This window comes from Micromesistius poutassou (assembly GCF_964030765.1).
Source record: "Micromesistius poutassou genome assembly, chromosome: 8".
NCBI classification, from domain to species: Eukaryota; Metazoa; Chordata; class Actinopteri; order Gadiformes; family Gadidae; genus Micromesistius; species Micromesistius poutassou.
Window position 1 is genome coordinate 16,086,392 of NC_140278.1, and position 27,298 is coordinate 16,113,689.

At 42.5% G+C, this 27,298-nt stretch overlaps 1 protein-coding gene across 1 annotated transcript in view; it reads left to right on the forward strand.

Annotated features, from left to right (window-relative positions):
- The window catches only part of plcl2 (phospholipase C like 2), a 46,131-nt gene that overhangs the window by 1,650 nt on the left and 17,183 nt on the right, over window positions 1–27,298 (forward strand). The window contains exons 3-4 of the mRNA XM_084471349.1: window positions 19,710–22,193; window positions 25,915–26,118. Of these exons, the coding sequence (XP_084327475.1) occupies window positions 19,710–22,193; window positions 25,915–26,118 (2,688 nt within the window). The remainder of the gene's footprint in view (window positions 1–19,709; window positions 22,194–25,914; window positions 26,119–27,298) is intronic.

The window sequence follows — 27,298 nt, forward strand, 5'->3', positions numbered from 1 at the left end:
AAGAACTTCAACTGCTGAGGCTTGATAGGTTGTCATATTACAGTGGTCATCATAGTTCACGTTGTCATTGTTCTACTCTATCTGTAAAGCTGTATTGAATCAATGCTCATTTAATCATCAGTAACATGTAGTCTTATATATGTCACTGTACAGAACAGGCTTATATTTACTTTGTGGGTAAAGCCTTGCATTTGAGCAAGACAGACAGACAGACAGACAGAGCCTGCATTATTTTGCAGAGGAGAAAAAAACTTTTCAGGGTACTCATGACATTCAAATGCAATACATTTCAACTGTTATTAATCATGGTATTATTAAAGGTAAGAATTGTATGGGGATGTCTGGGAACTCTATAGCAGTGTTCAGGTGCGTGGATATTGGTGTGCTTGCTAGTTACTCAGGTGAGCTTAAGAAGGGAATGGGATGCGGTTATTTTCTGGTTACATCACCCTAGGCAGTAAGCCAGTGGCACAGAGCCATTGCCTTTATTACTGTGTAACGTGGACCTATGCTGCTGGACTGAAATATATAAATCTCAAGAGATGTATAGCATGCTATGTTGTCGGCCTAATGTATGGCATGGCAAAACAAACCAGAAGCTACACACTGTGTTCTGCCACACACATTTTAAAGTGACTAAGTTCTCAGAGGGTCATTTGGTACCTACTATACGCAGTAAGCTGCATATACTTAGCAAACAGGAAATGCAAGCTTTATTAAAACATTACTGAAGGACGATATAAAAACAACATTGGAGGGGTTGAAGTTTGATTTCACGCTGCACTCTTGACTGGGCACGTGTATGGGCACCAGGTTAATTCCCCTGCAACCCAGCAACCTATGCCTTGAGTTTCAATGAGCCTCGCACTTGGATGCCTTATGCGGGCTCCCTCTAAAGAACCCAGAGACTGGGCTCTTTTTTTGCCTTTCCTAATTTTCAATCGACATGTTATGCAGTTTAGTAATGCAGTGTGATGCATGGGGTGGCCGGGAGGGGGGGTACAGAGTATGGATGGGGGGGGGGGGGGGGGGGGGGGGCTCTATGTAAATACCATTTGGACCGTCCTCTGGAATGATTCAGCCGGCTAGTCTCGAGGCTAGTCTAGAGGTTTGTCAGAAGGTGTCCTGTGCTAGAGGATGGGCGCAGCAGGTTGTGTGTTCCGTTGGTTTTGTGCCCATCACTGGGCCAAAATGACCTCAGACATTACGATGCCACACAGTTCTGTGACAACATGTTTTCAGGGGGATTCGTCCAGAATGAGAGGGATGGAGTGCAAATCGTACAATCCCAACAGTTGAATGACCTTTCAGTCGGGGTTGGGTGGAGGGGGAGTCTGTGGGTGGTTGACTATAAGCTGTTAGCCTTGTGGTGATGGCCACTCACTGGAGTTTTATTTATTTAAAATACAAATCACATTTTCTTTTTAAATGTCTCTACATGGCCCTTAATGGAGATTTGAGGTTTTTAAGATTACATTTTTTTAAATACGTTTTTGTACATCACAAGGGCAAATTCATATAGGCTTAGGCTGCACTGTACTGTATATTCATATGATTAGTTAACTGACTGGTTTGTCAGGTGTGGGCAGCTGATCACCTGCTTATGTTCAATTTCCCCATTAAATTTCTAATTCTCAATCAGTTTAAGCATGAACGCGTTACCCTGGAGGCTTCAACTGAAGGCTATAAAACAATATGCCATTAAATATGAAGCAAGCTTCACATTTGTTTGCAGGCCAATGTTTTCTTGGCGCTGAGCTAAATTTTTTTGCTTATTCTGTGTTTTTGGCAGCTGGTGATGGTGAACATTTCACCAAGCAAAAGCAAATGGCTGTCAGAAGCTGTGCTTACTGCTTACAAGGTTGTCCGCCGCACACCAGTGAGTCGCAACACTGCAGTTCAGGCTTGTGATTTTTAAATATCTGTAGTCATGGCAGGATGTGGTTTAGCGCAACGTGGACCACCTTGTCACACTAACAGCCATCTGGTCTAGCTACTTAAAGGAACCTGCCCTGAGAAGTTTCCATGCAGGGAACTTTTGTGTGCTTGCTAGGGTTGTAATACATATTTCCTTAATTAATGACATACAAAGTAGCCTTGGCCTGTGAACAAATCGGCTTTTAAAAGATAAACAAAATAAAGAAATAAAGAAAACGGCACCAATTGGCTGTCATTGTTGTGCAAAGATCTTTTAATTTTTATCAAATAGAAAAAATGTCTTATGAAAAACACGTCAAATTGTTTTTATACAATAAATAAATGAATTAATGCTCAAGCAAAATAATATCCCTAACTTTCTAGGGAGTTAGATTTTCTCGAGGAATCGAGGCTTGAGGCATGCTCTTTGGCATGTTACAATTATACCCCCCGCACTGAAAGCGCATTCCCCAAAGGGCCACTTGTGTCTTGAACAGAGACATATTTCTTAGCCAGATTACTCTTTTTTTTTTTGGAAGTTATCTTCATGTAGCTTCCCCCACTGCAGTGGGTCTGTGTCAGGGTCTATCTCACTCAGATGTAGGGTGACAGCTTAGCTAAAAAAAAATTCTATCTTTGACTGGGAGGTAGACGACACTGTCTTCTTCTTGAAGAAGCTTGCCAGACTTTTCCCCTTCTTTTTTACAGGTTCAGCAGCTTCTTCTTGGTGCACAGATGTGCCAGGCTCGGATTAGCTTTTCCCAGCTAGAACAGCAGAGACATCCGCTCTGCAACAGCTCTTCTCTTGATACAGTCCACTTTGTCATCTGCTGTGTAGGTTGTCCGGAACCGGGGATCCATGAGTGAGGCCCTGTCCAGGAGTTCCGGTGTTACAGGGTCACTGTATTTATTGTTGAGGTTGTTGAGTATGTGGCTCCTGATTTTGTTTGGTGAGCTGTCTCCCCATTCTCTGGCTGCAGGAGGCTGTTGTTTAACAGGTGGAGGTTTGAGGTATGACACACCAGGCCTCACCCTATAGGGCATCAGTAAATTCCTTCAGTGGACTGACGGCTTTATTTATTGACTCCTGCCAGGTGGGCACCAGGTGCCTGCTTTTCTCGCATGCTCCAAGGACCTGAGCATCTTCTGTTCCAATACTCGTTCTACCATCCGTAGTCTTGAACCCCACCTGGTTAGGCACGCGTGATGAGTTTGTGAGAAGGTAGACGGAGCTCAGCCAGTACCAGGGCCATATCTCTTCTTATTCCAACTGAAGGAAAAGGCATTTGCAATCTTTTTGCAAACCCTGATGGCACTGTCAATCTGGTGACTTTCATAACACCCACTATAAAAAGGAAACAAAAAACGTGTTTAATCATTAATGTAAAAAGGGTATTCAATAAGTGTTATTTAATTGTTTACATTTTATTTATATATTTAAGAAACAACATTGACAAAACAAGGACATGGCTGTAGCACAGACAAAACACTGATATGAGGGAGGGTTACGTTATGTATGTAGTTATTAGAAAGCTGTTCAATTTTGTTATGTTCAATTGCTATTATTAGTAATGTTCAATTACTTTATGAATGCGTTTCTATGTAACACATAAATGTGTCCACAGGAACATGCATATGCTAGAACACATTGAAATACTGAATACTTAAATAAATAGTCTCACACTATAGGTATAATTTCATTTATGCATAGCCTGCACACACACTTATATTACATTATCTGTGCATTTATGGCAACGCAGAGTTGTATCAATGGCAAGGCTCAAGATTTGTTTCGCTTTTTTACGATAGAGCTCGGGATTGTGTTTTATTGATGTTTTACAGAGCAAGTAAACCCTCTCTTTCAGCTGGAATATGAACACTGAGTTTTAGCTCCACACATCGTAGCGTTATTATAATATACAGTAGGTGTCCTTGAACCCTAACCCTCCATCAGACGTGATCATCTTAAACAACGGCTCTCTATAATGAGCTCAGCACATCCACACACTGTGGCGTTATACTATATAAGGAACATATCTCTGCAACGTAATGGGTCACTGCATCTGTGATCACCTGCCACCTGGGCCCTTTCTCGTCATAGGGAATGCTGCTGCCATGTAACCTGTTTTTTTGCAGTTTTTTATAGCTTGAGCTGGCAACTGCATCCCTTAGTGCTACCTACACACAACTGCTATTCCAGCACATGGCTCTGTTGCAGGTGCTGGAATAAGTTGGTTGTATTTCCATTTTCAGCGGTTTGACTGTATTATATACAGTATGTGTGTGTTTTGCAGAGCTAGTGTGATACACTTCTAGACATTGATTTTTAATCCAATGTTTCCCCTGGAATTTATTTCAGGCCTGGTGGTACATACTGAAAAAACAGCGTTAATGTAATTAGCCGCTTTGTACGTGGTGTTGGAGTGCACTGACTCACATGACAATAAACTAAGTCATTGAGTTGAATGGGACTGTAGGCATTACATATGCCTATTATACCTTTTTAACTGTTAATCACTCCAAAAGGATTTTGGGTGGACTGTACAACAACAAGCAAACATCAAGTTGATCGCTAACATCAACCTCTTTCCCAGCTCTATAAATTTGATTTATGGTAAAACTGTTAAAAAATGCAACTCGTATAATTTAGCCAGAAACCTTTTATAAGGTCTGTCTTCGGTTATTTATTAATTCTTACTCCCGATTAATGGCTGAAATTCAAATAAGTGAAAAGTGCAACAAGCATTTGTAACTAGTGAAGTATTTTGAGAAGGTATTAACAGAGAAACCATCATAATACTGTACAACCGCGATCTAACGTTCTATCTGAAAATAAAGTTCCTTTTTCATGTTGCTTTCTTTTCTTTTCTTCATTCTTTCTAGGGCAGCTTTTGTTTTCGAGGGGAGTGCTTTCTCCTGATTGAATAAAGTGGGAACACAATAGCAGATAATTTTTCTTCCGTTTACTGCAGAGAGCAGGGACTGGGAGACCAATGTTACTAACCAAACAGCCTACAGTGAACACTCCAGCCATCAACGATGGAATATAGAGCCTGAGGGCGTATTTTACCAAACAAATAAATAATACATAAAAAATGGCTTACATCACTTTAACAGGCAGACCTGGTGTGTGTGTGTGTGTGTGTGTGTGTGTGTGTGTGTGTGTGTGTGTGTGTGTGTGTGTGTGTGTGTGTGTGTGTGTGTGTGTGTGTGTGTGTGTGTGTGTGTGTGTGTGTGTGTGTGTGTGTGTGTGTGTGTGTGTGTGTGTGTGTGTGTCTCTCCTCATTCCCCTTCCCGGTTGCATTCCCTGCTTCGGGTCCAGCCACCACCCTATTTTCTACTTTTTGTTATTGACGTGGGTTGTCGATTAAAAGCCCCCCCCCCTCCCCTTCCCCAGCAGCGCTCTCTATGGGGCTTTCCAAGAACCTCACCTCCCCCGGGTTGTTCCGGGCCAACGGTTGCTGTAATCATCATCCACACGACATGGGGGGCACTTAGGCAGGGAGGTGGTCAGGCTCTGCCAGGCCTCGTCCCGTCCTCTCTGGTACAGTACAGTGTTCTGGAGAGTTTCTGCAGACAGGACGTTGTGATGCGTCTAGAATGACTCGGTGTTCGGGGTAGAAAGTCAAAACCTTTTGGATATAATAAACGGAGGCAGGAATTGATGGATCGCATTTAGTTTTCCTCTAGTGGTTGGGGTTTAATGAATGTAGAAAAAAATAATAAAGAAATGGATCACAGGTAAAAACAACTACCCTACTTCATGAGGGTTTCACCAGACATCAGCCATGTCAGCAGACATCATCAGCCTGGCCTAGGACTACACATCATATGGGTCACAGACTGCACACATGCTCCTGTAATGTACACAGGGCTGGGACCAGCTTCCCTATGAGTTTACGATCTTATATAATGTGTATTCTTGGCACACAAATGCCTTTTTTCTTTTGGGGCGGGGGTAATCGCTAACCCTCTTTAGATATAGATAGAACATATGCATTTTATATAATCAAATGTTTACTTGACCTAAATGTCTGTAGGTTGGACCTGATTCAACACTAAAGAAGTGTTTGCTTGTTATCCAATGCCATTTCAACACAGCTGACGTTAATGAATAACAATGTCCCTACACAGGTAGCACAATCTTTTGCATATCCACCTGCTTTTTGATATTTTTTTGCCACTGTTTTTTTAACTGTATTTAGAAGTTTCCATCCCACGATCCCTTTTACTGAAGGAAACATGTTTGTGTTTAGAATCGCTGTACACATTTGAAAATGACACCCATCAATAGCGATTTTGTTATTTTTACTGATAATTTGTCATGGTTACAGTTGCCTCATATCTACAGAGCAAATAAATTAAGCCAAAGCTTGATTTATATACATTGCAACATAACCGTGCACCACATTGTGCTTCACTTGGCAGGGGGAATAGAAAGATAAATAAACTACGAGAGACAAAATGCACTGTCATAAAAAAGTACACTGACTGAAAAATGTCTAAACTGTATTACAACATGCAGTTGGACAATAAAAACGTTCATGAAACCAACATGGATGAAGCCCATTAAAACGGATAAGAGAACTGAGGAGGTGATAAGAGAGCTGGATAGAGGTGAGTTCAGGAGCTGATGCACCGGTGGTTTTCTAAAACAACTCTTAGCCACCGAGTTGTTTCAACCTGCGGTTAGTCTTCTGATCCATGCAAACCGCTTAGCGAATCTTAGCCAAAGTAAAGAAATGTTGCGCTGGCCAAGGGCAACCTGTCGCTATTCTTCTCTCCAAAGTAAACATCAGACATTGTCCATGTTTCCAAGGGGAAAAGGTATTTCCCGTTCTATATAGTGACGCTATAAATCTTAATTCAAGATTCATCTCCAACCTTTTTAGGTGCAGGGTTATATCTACTATCATGTTGAGGTGTGATTCTGAGTGTGTGAGAGATGGGCAGTGGATTTATTCATTTGTAATGAAGGGTAATGTTGGTGTAAACGAGATATCTATTAATCATTCTCTATTGTCCCCCATACTCTTTAGGTGAAGTCAGCCCTTGCCTGCTCAGGAAATGATATATTAGCTTTTTAATTGCTATTCCCACATAGCATATTGAATGGCCGTCCCGATAAACGATGGCTTGTGAACAATGCTTAATCTGCCCAACACCATTGTAGTGAAGGTGTCAAGTAGTTGAGTCATAGATTCTCAGTTCAAAGTTTGGCTGCAGTGGTATTGAGTAGAGGCAAGTGTCTCTTTATGGATTTTCCAATGTCTGTCCCCTTAACAGCGTATTTTGTTTTGTTTAAAGGTCAGCTTTAATGACATAGAAAGTCAATGCGTAGGCTGCGGAGGCGGTACGCTAAATAAAACATAGGAAAGTGCTCAATGTTAATTGGAAGTAGCTGCCATGCAATTAAATACTTTATTCATCAGGAAAAAATGGGTGGTTAGGCTTCTCTATATTTGTGAATGAATAGGTTTCCTCCCCAAATGGCCCACAGATAAACATTGGTTACATATTTCTTTAAATGCGGAACAATTCAAAAATAGATTATTCATGGTGACTGGTGAAGTAACAAGTAATCTATTTCTTTAAATGTGGAACAATTCAAAAATAGATTATTCATGGTGACTGGTGAAGTAACAAGTAAATATTTCTGAGAGTTGATCTGTTCAACAACATGGCCTATTACATTAGAAAATAGATGCTATATTATTTATAGAGATGCCTTTTAAAGGCAGATTTTTGTTTGTAACTGAAGCCAATATAGGCCAACATTATAGAAATGTGTATCTCAATCTAGGAAAATGATCAAATGGAGGCTTTATTTGGAGTTGATATATGCTAATTATGTTCTCTGTGCACTGTTGACACAACCATAGCATGTTGAAGTTCTAGAGACCCAGAACTCTCATAAGAAACCAGCAACACAGAACTAGCTTTCATGACAAGAGCAGTCCCTAGTGTCATGTACCTCTGGATCAATGCCACTCACAATCACCGACACATCGATCCTATGCATAACAAATTAATCCTCCTATTGATTTGTTATTCCTCTTTGGTGGGCGGGTGGCGGCTCTCTATCTCGTGTTACTCATGCGTCACCCTAGCCTAGCCCTCAGCACCGTGTTACGACACAGGTCATTGTTTTGACAGTCAACACAACTACAATGAGCAAGCAGACTGGCAAACAGGCTCTTAAATGTTCTTGCGGAGCTGTGACGCCAGCACCGCTTATGGTTATTGATTGATCATTTAACGGCAGGGCGTATTGGAAAAGGCAGGGGCAAAATTCAACAGCAATGGCTATTGAGTTGGATTTGGTGGCACTCTGTTGTATTCATGTCATGCTCATGCTGTACTTGCTTGAAAATATACAAATAAAACCAAACTGTTTTTCTAAAAGCCATGGCCAAATCTTTTGAATTGCACTTGAGAAAATAAAAGGCTGCATTGATTTTGATAAAATGCCACGTTATCATAATTATGATGTGGTTATGTTACTTGATTAGGTAATCTGCTGGTTGGAATTTAATGAATGTAAAGACATAACAAACAATTGGACAAACAAACAAACAATCACCGGTTCACCATTCAGGTGAGGCTTTGTCAGTACAGAGGTGCTGGTCCCTAGTTTAGCTGAGCGAATGGGCAGGCCCAGACCTTCAATATTTGTTCTACTGAGCTAAAACATTCTAACAAGTCACCACAGCATTCTTCAGGAACAGGCAAGCTTAGCTTCATATCTCAGTATTATGCAATCCTAATCTCAGATCTTGCATTTCTAGTTATAGTTATAGCCAGCCTTTTCTCCAACCCAGGTGGTTGGAGATAATGTATAATAGTTAACAAAATAATAATTAATCTTGAAATAATGAACTTTTAACAGCACACACAGGGGCATGCAAAATTTAGGGTTCTAGCACCCTCACCCCTTCCCTCTTATCAGCAGACGAGTGGAAGCTGATACCATTAGGCTAGTTAGCTATCTATTTTATTCTATTGCATCCAAGTTTATTATGGCAGTAGCTAAAAATAGTAGGTTGGCTAATAGTCGCCTAGTTTAGCCTGCTTGGAAAAACAAACTGTGTTTTAAAGTCACAAAAAGATTTCAAAGATGAGGCGGATAGAGTTGAATCATTCAAGGAAGGAGTGACCCAGTACGAGAAGCAAAGCAGTGGGTTTAAAACCTAGCCTGGTGTTACCAGACCATCGTACTTCATTTCATTTGTACAGAAGGTCTGGAACTGCTGTAATTGGCGTTCACTCACTTGGAGGCGGGTGTCTGTTGAAGTTTAAAACTATTGGATCTGCCCAGTGCCACTCTGGATCTGCCATAACCAATCGCAATAGCGTTTGGTCGTGACGTTTGTCATGCGCCGGGACCGGCCGGGAACTACGTTGCGCGCATGCGCAGGCTGTGTACACAAACAAAACAAGATGAAGCGTGAAGATGTCTGTCAACGATAGCTGCAGGTTTTGTTCATCTAATTTTAGAGTTCAAGGAACAATGACAAATTCTACATTAATATTCGATAGTAAGGACAGAGATAATGTTTGCAGTCAACTGTCGAGGCTGGGTCTTGTCATTGACAATACGTCGCTACTTTGACGTCATCGTTCTCAGCCACTTCCTCTGTTCGCTGATTGGTCACACAGAAATTTGTTCGGGCAAAATCCCACTAACAAGCCCCAGCCCCAGACTGACTACTGAAGGGAAAATTAAATTTGGGCGGAAGTAGGTGGGGCGGGCGGAGCCAGGCTATTTAAAACCCTATGTGTCATCAAAAATCAAGCTACAGAAGGCTGCTATAATGTCACGCAGTGCATTGCTAAACGGAAAGCCATTCTCGGATGGAGAATATAGAAATTTGGCTTTCCTCAGAAGTTGGGAGGTTATATTTGATGGGTTACCAAAGAAAAAAACATGATAATCTCCAGGATCTCCAGCCATTTCTGCGAGAACTGTAGAAAGGCGAATTACTGATATGGCTGAAAACCGAAATCACCAGCAAACTCTTGCATTGAAAGGTGCGTCAGTGTTCAGTGTAGCTCTCGACCAGTGTTGATATAAATTATATTCCTAGCGGTGGTTTCAAGTTACAGCAACAATGCATTTTGAGGTGAGAGGGGTTGATATCAGAAATATATTTGCTGACGGAGCCCCCTGTTGGTAGGGAAGCAGACAGGATTTGTTAATCAGAGGATAATTTGGCATTGGCACTCCAACCTACTATGCCCAAATAGGTTGTTTGCAATATAAGTCAAATGTTAATATAAAAATAATTTGAATAGTCCATTTGTGTCATTTTTGGGGTTATTATGTTGTTTTAGGTTGGAGATCAGGTTGATTGTAACCAAACCTGATGGTCAGAGCCTGGGCACGAAACAAAAAAACTAAAGGGGCAGAGTTACGCATTGGTTCCAGGTTTGATATCACACTATTGATCTGGTTAATACATTTCTTATTTCTGCACAGCCTCTTCTCTTGAGGTACTTTGCGAGTCATACTTTGTACTACAACGGAGAGAGAGACATAACTTCTGGGGTCCAGCTCTCTGCTACAAGAGAAGCGGTTGTTGGCAGGGTTTGAAAATCCATCTGGATTTCTGATGTCTGAGGTTTCAGCAGCGCTTCCTGATTGCCATTGGCTGTTTGTCAGCGTCAGGGGAACAAAAGTGTTGCCCTGACTCGGCGGTTCTCTGCAGTCAGAAGTTCTTATCATCTTTTCTGTGCTCCATGAAGCTGTGTACTCTCAGGCTCTTTGCCTCCTCCTTAACATCTCCTTGTCTTTTATTAAAAGCCTGGATGCACCAAGGATGAATCTTCCAGGTTTCTTCATGATATTCAGTATCTAAAGCCTAACCCTAGGCAAGGCAAGGCAAGGCAAGGCAACTTTATTTATATAGCACTTTTCATACACAAGGCAGACTCAGAGTGCTTCACATATAAACATTGTCATACAATAAAAGAAAACAATAGTTAAGTAAAAAGTAAAATAGATAGAAAATAAAGGCAAAGTTTAAAAAACATTTTAGAAAGGCAGAGTTAAAATAAATGCATTTTAGAAAGTGAGAAATATGAGAACTAATATTATAATATCTTGTAGCAACCTGGATGCACCAAGGATGAATCTTCCAGGTTTCTTCATGATATTCAGTATCTAAAGCCTTTATTCAGTCTCAGCATAGCCAAATCTCTGTGTATTTGTGAGCTATTCGATGGGTTAATGATGTTGTGAGAAAGCTTCTAGCGATGAATGCCTTCAGAGGTGTCTCTCTTAAGAGCCTGTTTGCCAGTCTGCTTGCTCATTGTAGTTGTGTTGACTGTCAAAACAATGACCTGTGTCGTAACACGGTGCTGAGGGCTAAGGTATTTGAAGCCCATGCATCGCCTATCCCAGCGGCTGCCCTTTTCATGAGAATCACCGCTATAGTTATCACTCCTAGACTCATCTAGGCCTATGTCGGGGGCAGATCTTTGCCCTTCAGCACTGAGTTCTTTTTAACTCTCAAAAGCACATACAGACATACGCATGCACGCAATTACGCTAATTGACACTGTTACGTCATGGAATGAGATATCAAAGCAAAACCTTTTTGACATATTTAGGGAGCTGTCTTCTATGTTCCTGGCAAGTTTCACGTTCCTTCCTTCTTTGGATGCGGACTTGCGATGGAAATGGAGCATTAAGTGCTAAGCCTAGCTTAGCATTTATTCAAATTGAACTCAAATTCAAATTGATTCAACCTCCCCAAGAAGGAAACCTCCTCTTATAACAAGCAAGGTTAGGACTAGGGGTGTGAATGGTTACAAAAAATTGTAAACGGTTACATGACCCCTTTTTATTCGTGTACACGGTTAACCGTTTTTTATTTTTTATTTTTTAAGTGGACCGCAGTCGCGCTATTGAGAATGAGGAGTCATGTGATTTTTGGGGAGGGGAGGGGTTTAAGCCCGTCCGCCATGATGGCATCCACGGCTATCGGTTGCCAGGGGCAACGTTGTCAGAGCGGCATAGAGACAGATGAGGAAATACGCAACATAGAGACGCAGGAGACATTATGAGATAGAAATAAAGAAATAAATGGAGAAGAATAAGGCGAAGGAAAAGGGTCCTAGTGAAAATGCAGAGAACACAAGAAGACATTAGAAACCATTATAGTCAATGTAGGCTATTCCACTGGATACGGCAGCGGCACGGCACCGTCACCAAACCGGCACTACTTTTTTTTTGAAAGTTGCCGGTTCGCAGCCGTGTCTCAGAACACTTGTACAGCCATTCAGTTTATGATCTTTATTCATTAATTGCGCCGCGGCCGAACTGATGCGGACATTCTCTGTTATATTATGCATATATATTATGTAAGCATAAGCACCGCGGAAACCACTGCTGTCAAAAGAAGCTGATCCATTTTCACTGTTGACGCGAGTTGCTCTAGTTTTACCTCCACGGCCCTGCAGCGGGCAATTATCGGACAAGATTGTCCGATGTGTGATGTTCCGTCTTGTGTTCGAATCTCATGTATTTGTATTTACGATCGGAGAGCAACAAATGGGCTGAGATTCTCTTTATGTGTGTGGTGTACATCCGACTCAAAAATCGCATAAGATTAAAACATCTTGTAGTGTGGGGCAGCCTTCAGTGCGTTGTCCATTTAGGGAACCTGACAAACTGTAGCCCACTGTTCTTATGGTTTCCTCGACGATTGTGTGAGGCATTGAAGCAGTTTTTAACGCAGCAGTTATTTCCAGGCATTGTTAAAACAGTACAGAATTGCAACAACCTTCTCTGCTAGCAGCTACCGTGTCAACAATAACGCAAAGCTCAGCTGCACTCGGAGGGGCGTACCTTCCAACATGGCGGGAAGGGGTGGGGGGGGCACTGTGCCGTGACGACAACTCCTCATTCTCAATACAACCAATGGACCACCACCTCAATTATTGTGCGTCTTAGTTCATGGATTCACCTCAGACGGTTGCGTGGTTCCTCCTCAAGCATTCGCATGCTGTGTCACCTCATGATAAGGCAGACTCTTGACCATGTGAAGGGTTCTAGCTAATATTATGTTGATTGCTTGGCAGATGCACTCCTACAGACGCCCCCCCCCCATCATCGTTTTTAAAAGCCAAATGTACACCACACAGTGTACATTTCATTGGTCTCCTTTCGCGTTTTTTTCAAAAAACCTCCACGCCGCACTTCGCTGTTTCGTGTCAGCTGCCATCGCAAGTCCAAAGTGAAACTTACGTGTTACATGACGTAATGCCCGGTGATCAGTTACCCAACATTTATCACATGCATTTCTTAGCGCATTAACGTTGTCAAAGTGGAACATTTGTAGCTTTATTAATCTCTAAATAAATAGTACGTGTTAATTTTGATTGAAGATTTTGAATTATTTTTTTCGGTTTTCGTGTACTGATTTTTCCTAAACGGTTATGATTTACTAACCGGTTACACGTGTACACGTTCACACCCCTAGTTAGGATACTGTGGCTCAGGGCCATTTTATGGCTCTGGACTCTGGGTCAGCCATGGTGTCCCAAGTGTGCTGCGGGAATTATCGTGGGCTAATACAATAATTATTCTGATTATTAATTGGATTACTAATAAATTCAACAAGTTAAGGACTTAGCAAAGTAATGGGCATTTTATTACAACAGTTTAACCAATGAAGTTTGATTTATATGACATATTTGCTTGATAATTTAATTAAATAATGAATATGTGGTAACCTTTTATTTATTGGAATGCCCCTCAAGATGGAAGGCAAGGATACCAACTAGAAGGAGGTACCGTAGGGGAAGGCCAGTGTCTGCACCCAATTGGACGGCGCATGAATCAATCACACATCATTATAGATTGTTATCGGTGGAGGGCAATAGCAGCAATTGACCAACTGTGATGCTATGTTTTGGACAACAGCAGCTGGGTCTTCACTAAGTTTGAGCTCATCAGGGGGCTGAGATGGGCAGCTGTAAAGCTGCAGAATGTAACGGGAAAAGAGGAACTTTGGTATGGATTCAATTGGACAATTAAAAACAACAACCAACTCAATGTTGACTATAAAGTTATGATGTTTTGAACGTGTATTATTGATCTCATTGTTTATTCCAGCCCTTTTAAAATTAATCATCCCATCAAAGTGATAGCTCAGGGTTTGAGCATATATGATGAGAGAAAAAAGTGTAGGCAAGACATTGGCAACAGCGACAAAAGGAACTGCCAATGTTGGGATTTGGCTGTGGCCGACACGCTTGTCTGCTCGCCCAGTCATTTTGTAATTGTTTTAGCCAGTTCTCTTCCTGATTTACAGCCAGGCAGGGCAGCTTAGAGTGTAGGCATTTGCCAGGATGGCTTGGCTGTCTACACAGTCGCCAGACATAGTTCCTCAGTTTGTTTCACTGGAGTTGTGACATGAATCACCTTCAGAACCTCACTTTGGCTCGCCCTTGTGTTTTAATATATATTTTTTATTGTACACACTTTTTTGGTCATAGCTGTCAATGATTTTTTCTCAAGCCACTTGTGGCGCTGACTCAGAAGACCTTTGTGAAAATGTCTTCTCTTTCTGCAACTGCACAACTCCCACTGTCCGTTAGACACTGTCTTGCATCACTTCCGGTGTGTCATCACTGTTGTCGATGAGCATGTCCTTAAGGTCTAGTCATGTTCTCATCAGATTTTTTATGGGCTGGTTAAGACAAACTGTACTACTAAACAACATTAGAGGGTTATATAGAGTATTTGACTTTTTAAATGGGCTTATGGTGCTTTCAAAGATTAAACACTTACTGCACTTTATAGCCGGGAACCCCATTTAGCAGTCAGACGTTCACCTTCACGTCATAAATTTGAACATGCGTATAGGCATATCAAAATATACTGCAATGTACCAACACATAAGATGTATCTTTTAAATAAATCATACACTGGTCGAAAGAATGTACTTTATTAACCCCAGGCGCAACATTTCGGATTCATAGCAAGTATATATAGTACAGTCATATTCAGGGCTTGTTTTTGTACATAGATAGATGACATGGCATGTTGTAATATTGGCCAGGTCAGCTGAGGAGGCTTGACGAGAGTCTTTAGACCATAGACTAATGAGTCCTCTGTGACATCCTGCACATACAGTCCTTACCTGCTCAGTGAGCCAGAAAAAGGATCCTCTGGTCCATTAGGGGATTCGCATACCTCTGAGAACTGGAGTATTTTGGTAGAGCTCTCGCTGTCTCTTGTTCTTGTCTCTCTGTTTCTGTGTCTGTTTCTATATTTCTCTCGCTCTCTCTCTCTTGTTCTCTCTTGTCCTCTCTCGTCCTCTCTGTCTGTCTAATTTATATATGTATGTATGTATGTATGTATGTATGTATGTATGTATGTATAAATATATATGTGTGTGTATATATATATATATGTATATATATATGTATATATATATATATATATATATATATATATATACACACAAACACACACTGTACTGCTTTGTTCCCTTCCCATGTGGATTGAAAGCATGTTTGTAATGTGCACAATTTTCAAACTATATTTATTTCACAATAAACCTTTCCTTTTAGGAGAGGTTTAGGCCAAATCAACCCAGAGGGTATTTCCCATTACTTTTCCGATGATGGAATCAGATATTTCTGATGAATGGAGATATAAAAAATAAAAAAGATTAAAATAAAAGATTGGGATTTGTTGTGCAACATATCATCAATAACATCTAATTCTATTCACAAGGCTAAGACGTACTGCATGCAGACATGTTAATAGTAATCAGATGGACTTTTTCAGAACTGCTGGTCGTGAATGCTGCTGTAGAAGGCCTTGGAGCTCTGTTCAGTCTTATTTTTCTTTTTCATGTCTTCCATCTACTTTGAGTATGACCAAAACTAAACTACTCATTTTATCCCAAAAAGTACCTTAGAACCTGATAACCCTTGATTTGTCTGGACAAGGGAACACAAACTACGGTTTTGTTTGATGTTTTTCCTCTGTCGCTGTTCCACTGCAGAACTGTCTGCTGCAGAGTAGTTGGAAGTATTTGTGTCTTTTGTAAGACAGAAATTCCTGGTTATGGCCAGTATGTCTACTCCTAAGCTTGTTTTAAATATAGGTCTCTGGTCTAGTGGACAACATTTTCATCTGGGTTTTATTTTGGAGAGAGTGTGTTAATTACCATGGTCTTTCAAGTGAGTGAATCATCTGGTGGTATTTGTAGTGATGGAAGCAGCAGAAATCTCTTTCCTTCTCCCTCCTCTGCATTTCAAGTTGTTTTTAGTGCAGATAGAGTGCACTAGAGCTGCTATATAATGAGCCAAGGAAGTGATCTCTGTCAGGCAGGCAGGTGGTGCACTCGTTGGTTACCAAACAAAATAAAAAATAGACCTCAGGAAGTTCTGCTTCTAGTGCTAGACCCATGACTCTGGGTGTGCCCTATTGTGAACTGGACATTAGCTGCCATTGTTTACTGGACATTAGCTGCAATTGTTTACTGGATCTAAGCCGCGGTCCACAGGAAATCCCGAGGATAATGCTGGGCCTGGTAGTCAAGGTCACGAAGGACCCGCCTTTGGTTAGAACCAGACCCCTGCTGCTATCGTTAACAGCTAGGGAAACTCTGTGTTGGCAAGAACTGCAGACCCATTTTGTTATAGATTACAGTTTGAAACGTCTGTATGTGTTCAGTAAAACAGTAAAATCTGTTGTGTAAATACAATACAATAATGCATTGTACAACAATGCTGTCTTTTCAAAGTGATATTATAACACTACTAAAATGATGGATGGTGACTAAGATGTATAAAAAAACCTATGCACTCTGTTTTGAGAATGTGATCGTGTAATGTGTATTATCAGAAGCTCAAGGTCAAACCGAGTGAAATAACTGCATAGAGGGAAAAGAAGAGGGAGCGGGGCAAATTCTTGCTGGGATAATAAGGATTATATTCAGTCATGCCTGCTGGCTTAAGCCCCTGTGTTACCTGATGAGCCATACCTGAGCAGTAGACGGTGCAAAAGGAAGCTGTGTTATTTGTGTGTACACACACACAATCACACAATCTCTCTCTCATGTCCTCCCCCCTGTACAAGAGCATGGGGTTTCCTCAAGGTACATGAGCCACTTAAGTTCCTTATTGATTCCAATGGCACTTCGCTTGACGCGTCTTGGATCAACATGCCTGTCACTGTGAGCTACCTAGCGCAGTAAGAGGATTTACAGTCTAGTCACTTTTAATAAGGCTGCATCTGTTTTCAGCCTCGGAACTAGCAGCAAAGAAAGGTTGGGTGGTTTTCTGCAGAGAAAGTACTTGGAATGAGTCTGTTAAGAGTGCAGCTTAACATGGTCATGTCCCATGTGTCCCCTAAACCCAGCGGTGGAGAATCTATGATTGGTTGGCAGATTGAACTGAAAATCCTGTTAATTCCTCCATACGGGGTTATAGTCTGTGACACGCAGGCTTGAGGACACATATGTTCCCATTGTTTCTGGATACACACTGAGAGATTTGAGCATTGTCATGTTTAACAGGCCTCCTGTCTGTTCTCTATCTGTCGGCGGTGGTCTCACACCCTGATCCCTCTGCTGTGTCGACTCTGGTCCCTGTGTTTCTGTAGCCTGATGAGCAGTTTGTACTGATGGTCTCCAAAAGGCTCTTCTTATGGTTTATTTTGGGAGTAAGGAATAATCGCACTCATCAATTTGTGTATAGTCAACATGGGCCACTATTAAAATGGGTGAGAAATGCTTGCTTCGTGCTCCTGGGAAATGGAAAAGTTTTGTTTTTCTAAACTTAATTTTACAGGGATCATTTATGTGAGATGTTTCCATTAGTGACTGTTTAGGATAGTGCTTTGAGTTGTCCACCTTGTGTTTTCTTAGAAGAAGGTGTACTCTTGCTATATGCTAGCTATAGAAAATATTACCATACATAATAATCCATTGCAGAAATATTGTTTGGTTGTGCCGTATCTACAGTATATTATTAATGCGTTACTGTACTTGATTATTTACCTTTTTGTATACCATACACTTCAGTACTGTCGGTTAATTGAGACCTGAATAGGTTGAAAGACTAAATAAATAGCACATTTATATGTACCAAACCAATCATACAGGTACAGCATTTGTAGTCTAAATTCTATTTCACCTTGTGGAATAGATTAGCGATAAAATTAAAAAAGGAAAAGCTCATTCTCTTCCAGTCTGAAAATGTTTCCTTTTATAATGCCTGAAATAGTAGACATAATATCTGAACGTCTTCCGGTAATAGATGAAAGGCTCTGTCCTTGACTGTTCACCTACTTATAAAGGCTACTTCTAACTCATAACCCAAAAAACACAAGCAGCAACCCCCTTAACACACTAATGCCAAAAGTATTGAGTTTGACCGATGCTAATCCGAGGAATTTAATAACCACTTGACTTAATGGAACATTTTGGAAGTCCAGGAGCTAGATTCTAGTTGTACAAGAATATGAAAACTGGATCAGACAGTATCAGTATCAGACAGTACATTGTGTAAGTACTACGTTTGCTTAACGCATCAATAAAATGTCATTGTCTAAACTCTGTCGTCGTTACCATTTATGGTAAAAAAAAAAAAAACTAACCGTTGCTGGGCGGAGGTTTTGTAAGATAAACATCCAGGGTGAGGAAACTCTATAGGAAACCAAAAAAGGGCTGAACAATATGTCAATTTATCAAACCAAGCAGCTGTAATTGTTCAGGACCCGGAGGGATGTCACGTCGGGCTGTGTGCTCTATTCCATCATTATTTAATATTCAAGCACCTGCAAAAGGTTCTTCGCTTTTAATGCTGCCAATAAACATTGAGTGCAGTGACAATTAAAACATGTCCAACAAAGCAGAAGAACAGATTGAGAGTTTCTCATCTGTTGGATGTTTGCTAACAATGGGGATAATTGGGTTAACATTTTAGACTTTCTGGGACAGGGATTAGCGTTCATAAATGGAAAACCTAAAAACATCAATTTGTTGTGTAATACGTTTGAGCAGAGTAATCCCGACTGCCCCAGTGATTTCCTTGCAGGACCCATTTTTAAGGCCACCTCCATTCAGCAAGATGAGATGAGTTTGGGGGGGTGGGGGGATTTGTGCGGGGTCAAGCACACAAACAGCACTGGGCTTAAGAGAGCTCACTTCCGCAAAATTGTGTGATTATTTTCTCAATTAAATCAAGTCAAGGCTGATCATCCGTGGCCCCTGAGCTCTCAGAGTTTGGGATGAAAGGAAAAACGTCTCTAGTGGTGCTCAGGCCCAAAACCAGTAATGCTTTCAAAATATAGAGCTATGGTTGTATGAAATAACCCTCGGGTCAAACACGGTTAAATTTCAATCAGTGTTAGTTAATGCAGGCTCTGTTCCCAGACTTTTCAGACTTTTTATCAATTGTGAAATTTCCACTAGTATTTCAGGAAGTCTAACTAGGGAACCAACCAATGAACATTTTAATGTTTTGAGTGGTTGCCATTGTTGTGAATTTCTCTTCCCTAACAACATCATTATTACGTCAATATAGTGCATATTAATAACACAATAAATGCATGTTATTAACTTGACCTAATGAACACAATCAAAGAATAGAATATAGATTGTGGAGCCAGATAGTGTAGTGGCTCGATGGTTTGCTCTCCGCTGATCCTTGAGCAACATGCCTCACCTCTACCTGTTTTTTAAGGAGGTAGACTACTTTCTAAATAGTAATAATAAAACAAAAGCTAAATGGTAATATTTCCTCTCTTTTACCCCATCCTGCAGGATGGCTCGCGGCAGCGCAAAGAGAGGAAGAAGACGGTGTCCTTCAGCAGCATGCCCACGGAGAAGAAGATTAGCAGTGCCAGCGACTGCATCAACGCCATGGTGGACGGCTCGGAGCTGAAGAAGGTGCGCTCCAACTCCCGCGTCTACCACCGCTACTTCCTGCTCGACGCCGACATGCAGTCGCTGAGGTGGGAGCCCTCGAAGAAGGAGTCGGAGAAGGCCAAGATCGACGTCAAGTCCATCAAGGAGGTGCGGACAGGCAAGAACACAGACACGTTCCGGACCAACGGCACATACGATCAGATATCGGAGGACTGCGCCTTCTCGATCATCTACGGGGAGAGCTACGAGTCGCTGGACCTGGTGGCGAACTCCGCGGACGTGGCGAACATCTGGGTGACGGGTCTGAGGTACCTGATCTCTTACGGGAAGCACACCTTGAACATGATCGAGAGCATCCAGAACAGCATGCGCTCCTCTTGGCTCGGGGAACTCTTCGACGAGACCGACGTCCACAACAGTAAGCAGGTGAACATATGTGCAGCGGTGCAGCTGGTGAAGAATCTAAACCCGGGACTAAAAAATGTTAAGATAGAGTTGAAATTCAAGGAGTTCCACAAGGCGAAGGACAAAACGGGCCCTGACGTGACAAAAGAGGAGTTCATCGAAGTGTTTCACGACCTCTGCACCCGGCCAGAAATCTATTTCCTTTTTGTTCAGTTTTCCAGCAACAAAGAGTTTCTGGATACCAAGGACTTGATGATTTTCCTCGAGGCCGAGCAGGGCATGGCTCAAGTGAGCGAGGAGACAAGCCTGGAGGTGATCCAGAGCTACGAACCGTCCCGAGAGGGCCAGCTCAAAGGCTGGCTTTCCCTGGACGGCTTCACTAACTACCTTATGTCGCCAGAGTGCCATATCTTTGACCCGGAACAAAAGACAGTGTGCCAAGACATGAACCAGCCACTGTCTCACTATTACATCAACGCCTCGCACAACACGTACCTGATCGAGGATCAGTTCAGGGGGCCTTCGGACATCACAGGGTACATCCGGGCCCTTAAGATGGGTTGCCGCAGCGTAGAGCTGGACGTGTGGGACGGGCCCGACAACGAACCAGTCATCTACACCGGACACACCATGACCTCGCAGATCGTTTTCCGCAGCGTCATCGACATCATCAACAAGTACGCCTTTGTGGCGTCAGAGTTCCCGCTTTTACTGTGTCTCGAAAATCACTGTTCCCTGAAGCAGCAGAGGGTCATGTTCCAGCACCTGAAAAAGATCCTGGGCGACAAGCTCTACCTCGACCCTCCAAAACCCGAGGAGCTCTACCTCCCCTCGCCCTTTGAGATGAAAGGGCGAATCCTGCTGAAGGGCAAGAAGCTCGGCACAAACGTCACCGGTTCAGAGGGTGAGGTGACGGATGAGGACGAGGGCGCGGAGATGTCCCAACGGATGACCATTGAGTCTGGGGAACAGCAGACTCCTGCACCCAAGAAGTTCCAGCTCTCCAAGGACCTCTCCGACCTGGTGACCCTGTGTAAATCGGTGGAGTTCAAAGATTTCCCGACGTCCTTTCAGAACCAGCGGCCCTGGGAGCTGTGCTCCTTCAACGAGGTCTTTGCGAGCCGTTGTGCGAGCGACAATCCGGGCGATTTTGTGAATTACAACAAAAAGTATCTGGCGCGCGTTTACCCCAGCCCGATGCGGATCGACTCGAGCAACATGAATCCTCAAGACTTCTGGAAGTGCGGTTGTCAGATCGTTGCGATGAACTACCAGACGCCCGGCCTTATGATGGACCTGAACATCGGCTGGTTCCGTCAGAACGGAAGCTGCGGCTACGTTCTGCGCCCGGCCATCATGAGGGAACAGGTGTCCTACTTCAGTGCCAACACCAAAGACTCTGTGCCCGGCGTGTCCCCACAGCTGCTGCACATCAAGATCATCAGTGGACAAAACTTCCCCAAACCCAAAGGCTCCGGGGCCAAGGGCGACGTGGTGGACCCCTACGTGTACGTGGAGATCCACGGCATACCCGCGGACTGCGCTGAACAGAGGACTAAGACGGTCACCCAGAACGGGGAGAACCCGCTTTTCGACGAGAGCTTTGAGTTCCAGATCAACCTCCCGGAGCTGGCCATGGTGCGCTTCGTGGTGCTGGACGATGACTACATCGGCGATGAGTTCATCGGCCAGTACACCATCCCCTTTGAGTGTCTTCAGCCTGGCTTCCGGCACATACCGCTGCAGTCTCTCACCGGGGAGGTACTGCCGCACGCCTGGCTGTTCGTCCACGTCGCCATCACCAACCGACGAGGGGGCGGCAAGCCCCACAAGCGGGGGCTGTCAGTGCGAAAGGCCAAGCGGAGCAGAGAGTACGCCAGCATGCGGGTGCTGCTGATCAAGGCCCTGGACGACGTCTTCAAAACGGCCATCGTCCCGTTGAGAGAGGCCACGGACCTCCGGGAAAACATGCAGGTAAGAGCTCTACTGCCAAGTGCTCCTCAACCATGTCATGGTTTTAACACACTGCAAAGATCAGGGTTTTTGTGTTCAACTCACATCCATATCAAAAAATGTAGACATTCCTAGAGCAAGATGCATAATCCCTACCTGCTCATGAAAGAAAGTATTTGCTGTAAGGTACTATGGTTAAAAGCCCCTGTAAATGACAAGGGGAATAAAAAATTTAATCTGGGTCGCCATGGATCGTACCGTTGCGGTTTATGCGTTGCAAGATTTGTTTACATGACAATCATCAATAGGACTAAAAAAAGAATACAAAAGTCTCCTCGACCCCAAAGTCTCGTGTAGATCATAACCAGGTCCTCCACAAAGGCTCTGGAGTGTCGGAGGAGAGAAGGTTGGTTTGGCAGCAGCAAAACAAAGCCACTGGGCCTGATTCAAATCAGATGTGATCTAATCCCTGTGTGTTGTGCAACACACAGGGCCGTCTGCTGTGGGACTTCAAAGCCCACTGCCGAGCTGGCAAGACGGGGCTTCTATTAAAGCCGGCCGTAGTTATTCAGAGGCTTCGACTGCATTCATCTCCATACTTTAATATTTAGGGTTATAATATAATATAATATAATATATTATAACCTATATATATAATAATATACGTATATAGGTTATAAGGCCGCACTCACAAAAAATGTGACAAACTCTCGTGAGGGGATTCATCTCTGGGCTGTTTTAGATGCATTGTGTTGTTTGTAATTCTTTTAAGGTTTGTCTGGTTTTAGAAAACCCTGCTTTCAACTCCTCTGATCGGCTCTGCTACCGTGGGTTGTGTATGTCCTTGACCTTTATGATACCTGATGCCTTTTTTTCTCACTGTTTGTTTTTCATGTATGAAAAGGGAAGTTCATATAGAGAGGAACACACACACACACACACACACACACACACACACACACACACACACACACACACACACACACACACACACACCGCCCCTCCTTCTCCGTCCCAATACTCTTGTTTATGAAATCCTTATGATTGGACCCCAAGGGTTGTGTGTGCATGTCTCTTTCTGACTTTGTGTGTGTGTGTGAGGGAGGAGAGGGTGTTTAAGAGAGATTGATAGTGAGAAAATGAGTGTGAGAGTGTTGGGGAGGTTGCCTTGCAGTGCGAGTGTATATGCAGGTGTGTTTTCCAGTGCCGAAAGTTCCCACAGATAACAAGCGTTTCCTCTCACAAGCACTTCCTCTGATAGTGCTGCACGGCTATTTTTGTCAGTGCTAGTGTTGTGTTTTCACAATAGTGGAGTTGAATAGAAGACTCAAGCATCTGAATCTAGACATTTTAACCAATGTTATGATATGGGTACAGCTGCTGCATATACTCAATAACACTCTTGCCAATGTCCTCTGTATTACTTGTGCTACAAGTTTTACTACTTTGCAAACCACCAGACTACACCTATCCAGCGTTAGGGCTTTGACTTTTTCCCAGACTTTTGCTCTGTTTGTTTCTTTATTAATATTAATATTCAAATATATTCAAATATGTATTATTATAAAACGGGTGGTTTAAATCAAACAATCTGATTGGTTCCTAACTGTTGTATAATGGGCATATACATAACTGCTATGACGTCCAATCAGTTTGGAGTTCTGTATCACGCCGCGCCTAACTTTAACTGTTTATTTATTTATTTATAAAAGCAATAGCATAGTTCACTGAAGCCTAAAAATATGTTGATTGATGGAGAGGGTGGAAATTTGTAAAGCAATTTAGGCACACAGTGAGTGATAGTAGGCTAAATTGCCGGCGAAGGGTTCGAATTATCTTTTCATCTTTAAGGGGGTCTCTCTATCTCATAAAAAAAGTTGTCGCACCGTGCACATAGCCTTACCATGCGCAAATGCGCCGGTAACCTCTTCTTTAAGTTCTACCTTAACATTTTGCGTGTTTCGAAATGTTCTTTGCTACGAATCTCTTTCGTAGTCGTTCGTTGGTAAGGTTGGTCTGAACAAGCGCTCGTAGATCCTTCTTAGCTCTACCGTAGTGATGTTTCAGCTCCTGCAGTCTCCACCACTGTACAGTAACCTTTAGAAATCCCTGTTGCGCATGTTCATTCCAAGTTCGCGTTCGCTTCCGTATACCAATTGAGGCCAAATTAATTACTCCAAATTAATTAATCCAAATTATACTGTTCTCTATTTTGGGCCGTGGGTATAGCAGGCAAGGTCAGCTCGACTCGCTTCCAATAATTTCAAAAACCTGCAACTTCAAAAAATGATTTTATTAATTTTACAACGAATAAACGAATAAACCATTATAAGCAACGAGTGAACTTAATAAGCGATCTAAATACTTTTTGCAACCACCGCCTCTTTCCGTTGACATTTAGTTTTCACCTTAAATATGCGACAGATGTAATTAAGGCAACCTGGTCTCACAGGAATCCGTGAAATGAGTCGGTCTACGTCCCGTTTACAAAAAATAATGCCCATAAAAGGTTTGAATATTAAGGGCTGCCTAATATTCGTTCGAATATTATAATTTTTTTTAATATTCAAATTATATTCGAATAACGAAGTTCGGAGTCAAAGCCCTATCCAGCGTATATATCCCATGTTGGCAGCACATCTATTTTCCGAAAGGAAAATATAGGTGTTTTAGACACTTAACAACTTCAAAGTTAAGGAGTCAGCGAACGCTTATGTATTCCCCATATAAAACAGAATTGTGTGTCTGGTAGTTTTTATGTGTATTTCTAATTACTTGGCTTCCAAAGCTGCCTTAAGCAATCTTCCCCACATTATGACAGCCAACATGTAACTTAAACCATGATACCACTGAAGAGTCCTTCATGTGGTCGTGTGTGCAGTATGTTCGTGTAGAGAGATGATGCCAACAGTAACAAAACTGTAGCCTCGGCATCGATGTCCCTTTGTTGAAGACTTGGGTTCATACAGGATATCAAGGATGTCCCCTGCTGAAGGCAGCGCTCCCGTCTTGTCCAACATGATGTGTATATATATATATATACGGTACATCTATCTTTATCCCTTTGGCGGGGATGTCCAGGCATGCCGTGCTCGCTATGGCAGAGGTACACCAGGCTCCAGCTCAGGAGTGCAGATGAATGCTGTCAGAAATAATAAGCCTAGGAAGCTGTGATAAGATCTAACCGATCTACATTTCAGGGCCCCCGGGCGAGGAAAGCGAACACCGTTCTCTTTTGAGTCGGGCTCTGTGGCGGAGGCTTCTGGTGTCCTCCTTTTTGGCTGCATCATGTTGAGTTCCATTTACATTTAGTCATTGCAGAACACTTTCACCCAGAGTACTGGACTTGCTGAGGCTGAGAACAGTGACTGCATGCATTCAAAATTGGGAGTCACTACAACAAAGACTTCAAGTGCAGCATGTCTTGGTTTCTTAAGTATAATTACTTGGTTTTTTAAACACACAACTGGTAGCAGAGTAGGAATCAGTAAAGAAGTTTATAGAATTATAATTATTTTTGTAGGAGTGCATCATTATACATGAGATTCATGTACCTAGCTTATAAAGCAAAATATTATATATATATATATTCAAGAAAAATAAAAATTCTACAAAGCTAGCTTTGATGTGTGCATCAGAGACGGTACATTCCCCTGTGTGGCGCTGTATGCCTGATCCTTGCCAACAGTCTTCTCTCTCTCTCTCTCTCTCTCTCTCGCTGTCTGTCCACCTCCGTCCCCAGAACGCCATCGTGCCCTTCAAGGAGCTGTGCGGCCTGTCAGCGGTGGCCAACCTGAAGCAGTGCATCCTGGCCCTCTGCCCCAGGCTCATGGGCCCCGACGGCAGCCCCCTGCTGCTGTTCGACCTTGGCGACCAGTACCCCAACCTTGAGGCCCAGGGTGTGCCCCCCGAGGTCCTCAAGAAGGTGGTCACCACCTATGAGCTGGTGAGTAGCCCACGAAAGGAACCGGTATGGGTTTAATGTAGACCCTTTTTAAACGCATGCCAGTATCATATGTAATAATAGTATCATAATAATTATAATAATAATGTATATATTTTACACACACTATTCAGAAAACTTTCATGTGGATACAGTCACGTAAAAATCTAAAGTAATAGCATTATTTGTATGCATTGAGATGGAGCTGGATTGTTCATCATGTGAAGTAATGAATGGATAGTAATGCACATCAAAACGTGCATTACGGTTGACCTAGCCTTGCACCGAGGCACTCCTGTTTGGGACCACTGGTCTTAGTGCTTTGGATGTTTGTTTTGTGGTGATTGTTCTGGAAATGCCTTGTGTGCTGTGTCCCCGACCACTTTCAGTCTTTACATTGGTGTTCACATTGGCTCCCTGATAGCAAAATAGTACAACAACAGTTAACCAGTCACCGATTTAATGACTTAGCTAACATTGGCATGCTTCACGTGTCAGCTGTGGCTGGCCAACAGGTAGTAAAAGATAACGTCAAAATAAAAGCCTCTTTGTTCCAGGTGTTTTGATTGACGGCTTTAAGTGTGCATCATTGGCTTGGAGATGGCTTTAGGTGCTGGGATAAAACTCTTTGCTTGATTAATATCCCAAACCGTGTGTGCACATAGAGAGAAATGGTACAGCAGTTCTGGGCCATATGAGGCTGTGTTATATAAATAAATAAGAAAAATCAATGTTCACCATGGGTTGGAGTTATGTAACATGTCACCGGGGCTGCTAGGACCCAAAGCCATTATCCATGGCACATCCTGTTCCCTCCTATTGATTCTCCCACATTGTTCTTTTGAGCATGGCCACTGTTATTGCTTTCATAAGGCTTGATGCGGAAATCCCCCAAAAAACAACTGGATGCAAGGAGATGAACAATAAAAAGAAGACTCATGCAAGGATTTTCCATGTCAACAAAATCTAATATCAAGATATGTTAAACTGTTTAGACACAGACAATGTTTGAGTATATTAATCTCTATCCCTCTCTTTCTCTCTCTCTGTACTCTCTCTGTCCCTTCTCTGTCTGTGCTCTCTTGCTCTATTCTTATTCAGTGTAACATTCAACAAAAGACAAACTGTGGAGAATATCATAACAAATGTGGAAAACCTAGCAACTAAAAGCATGTATTAACCT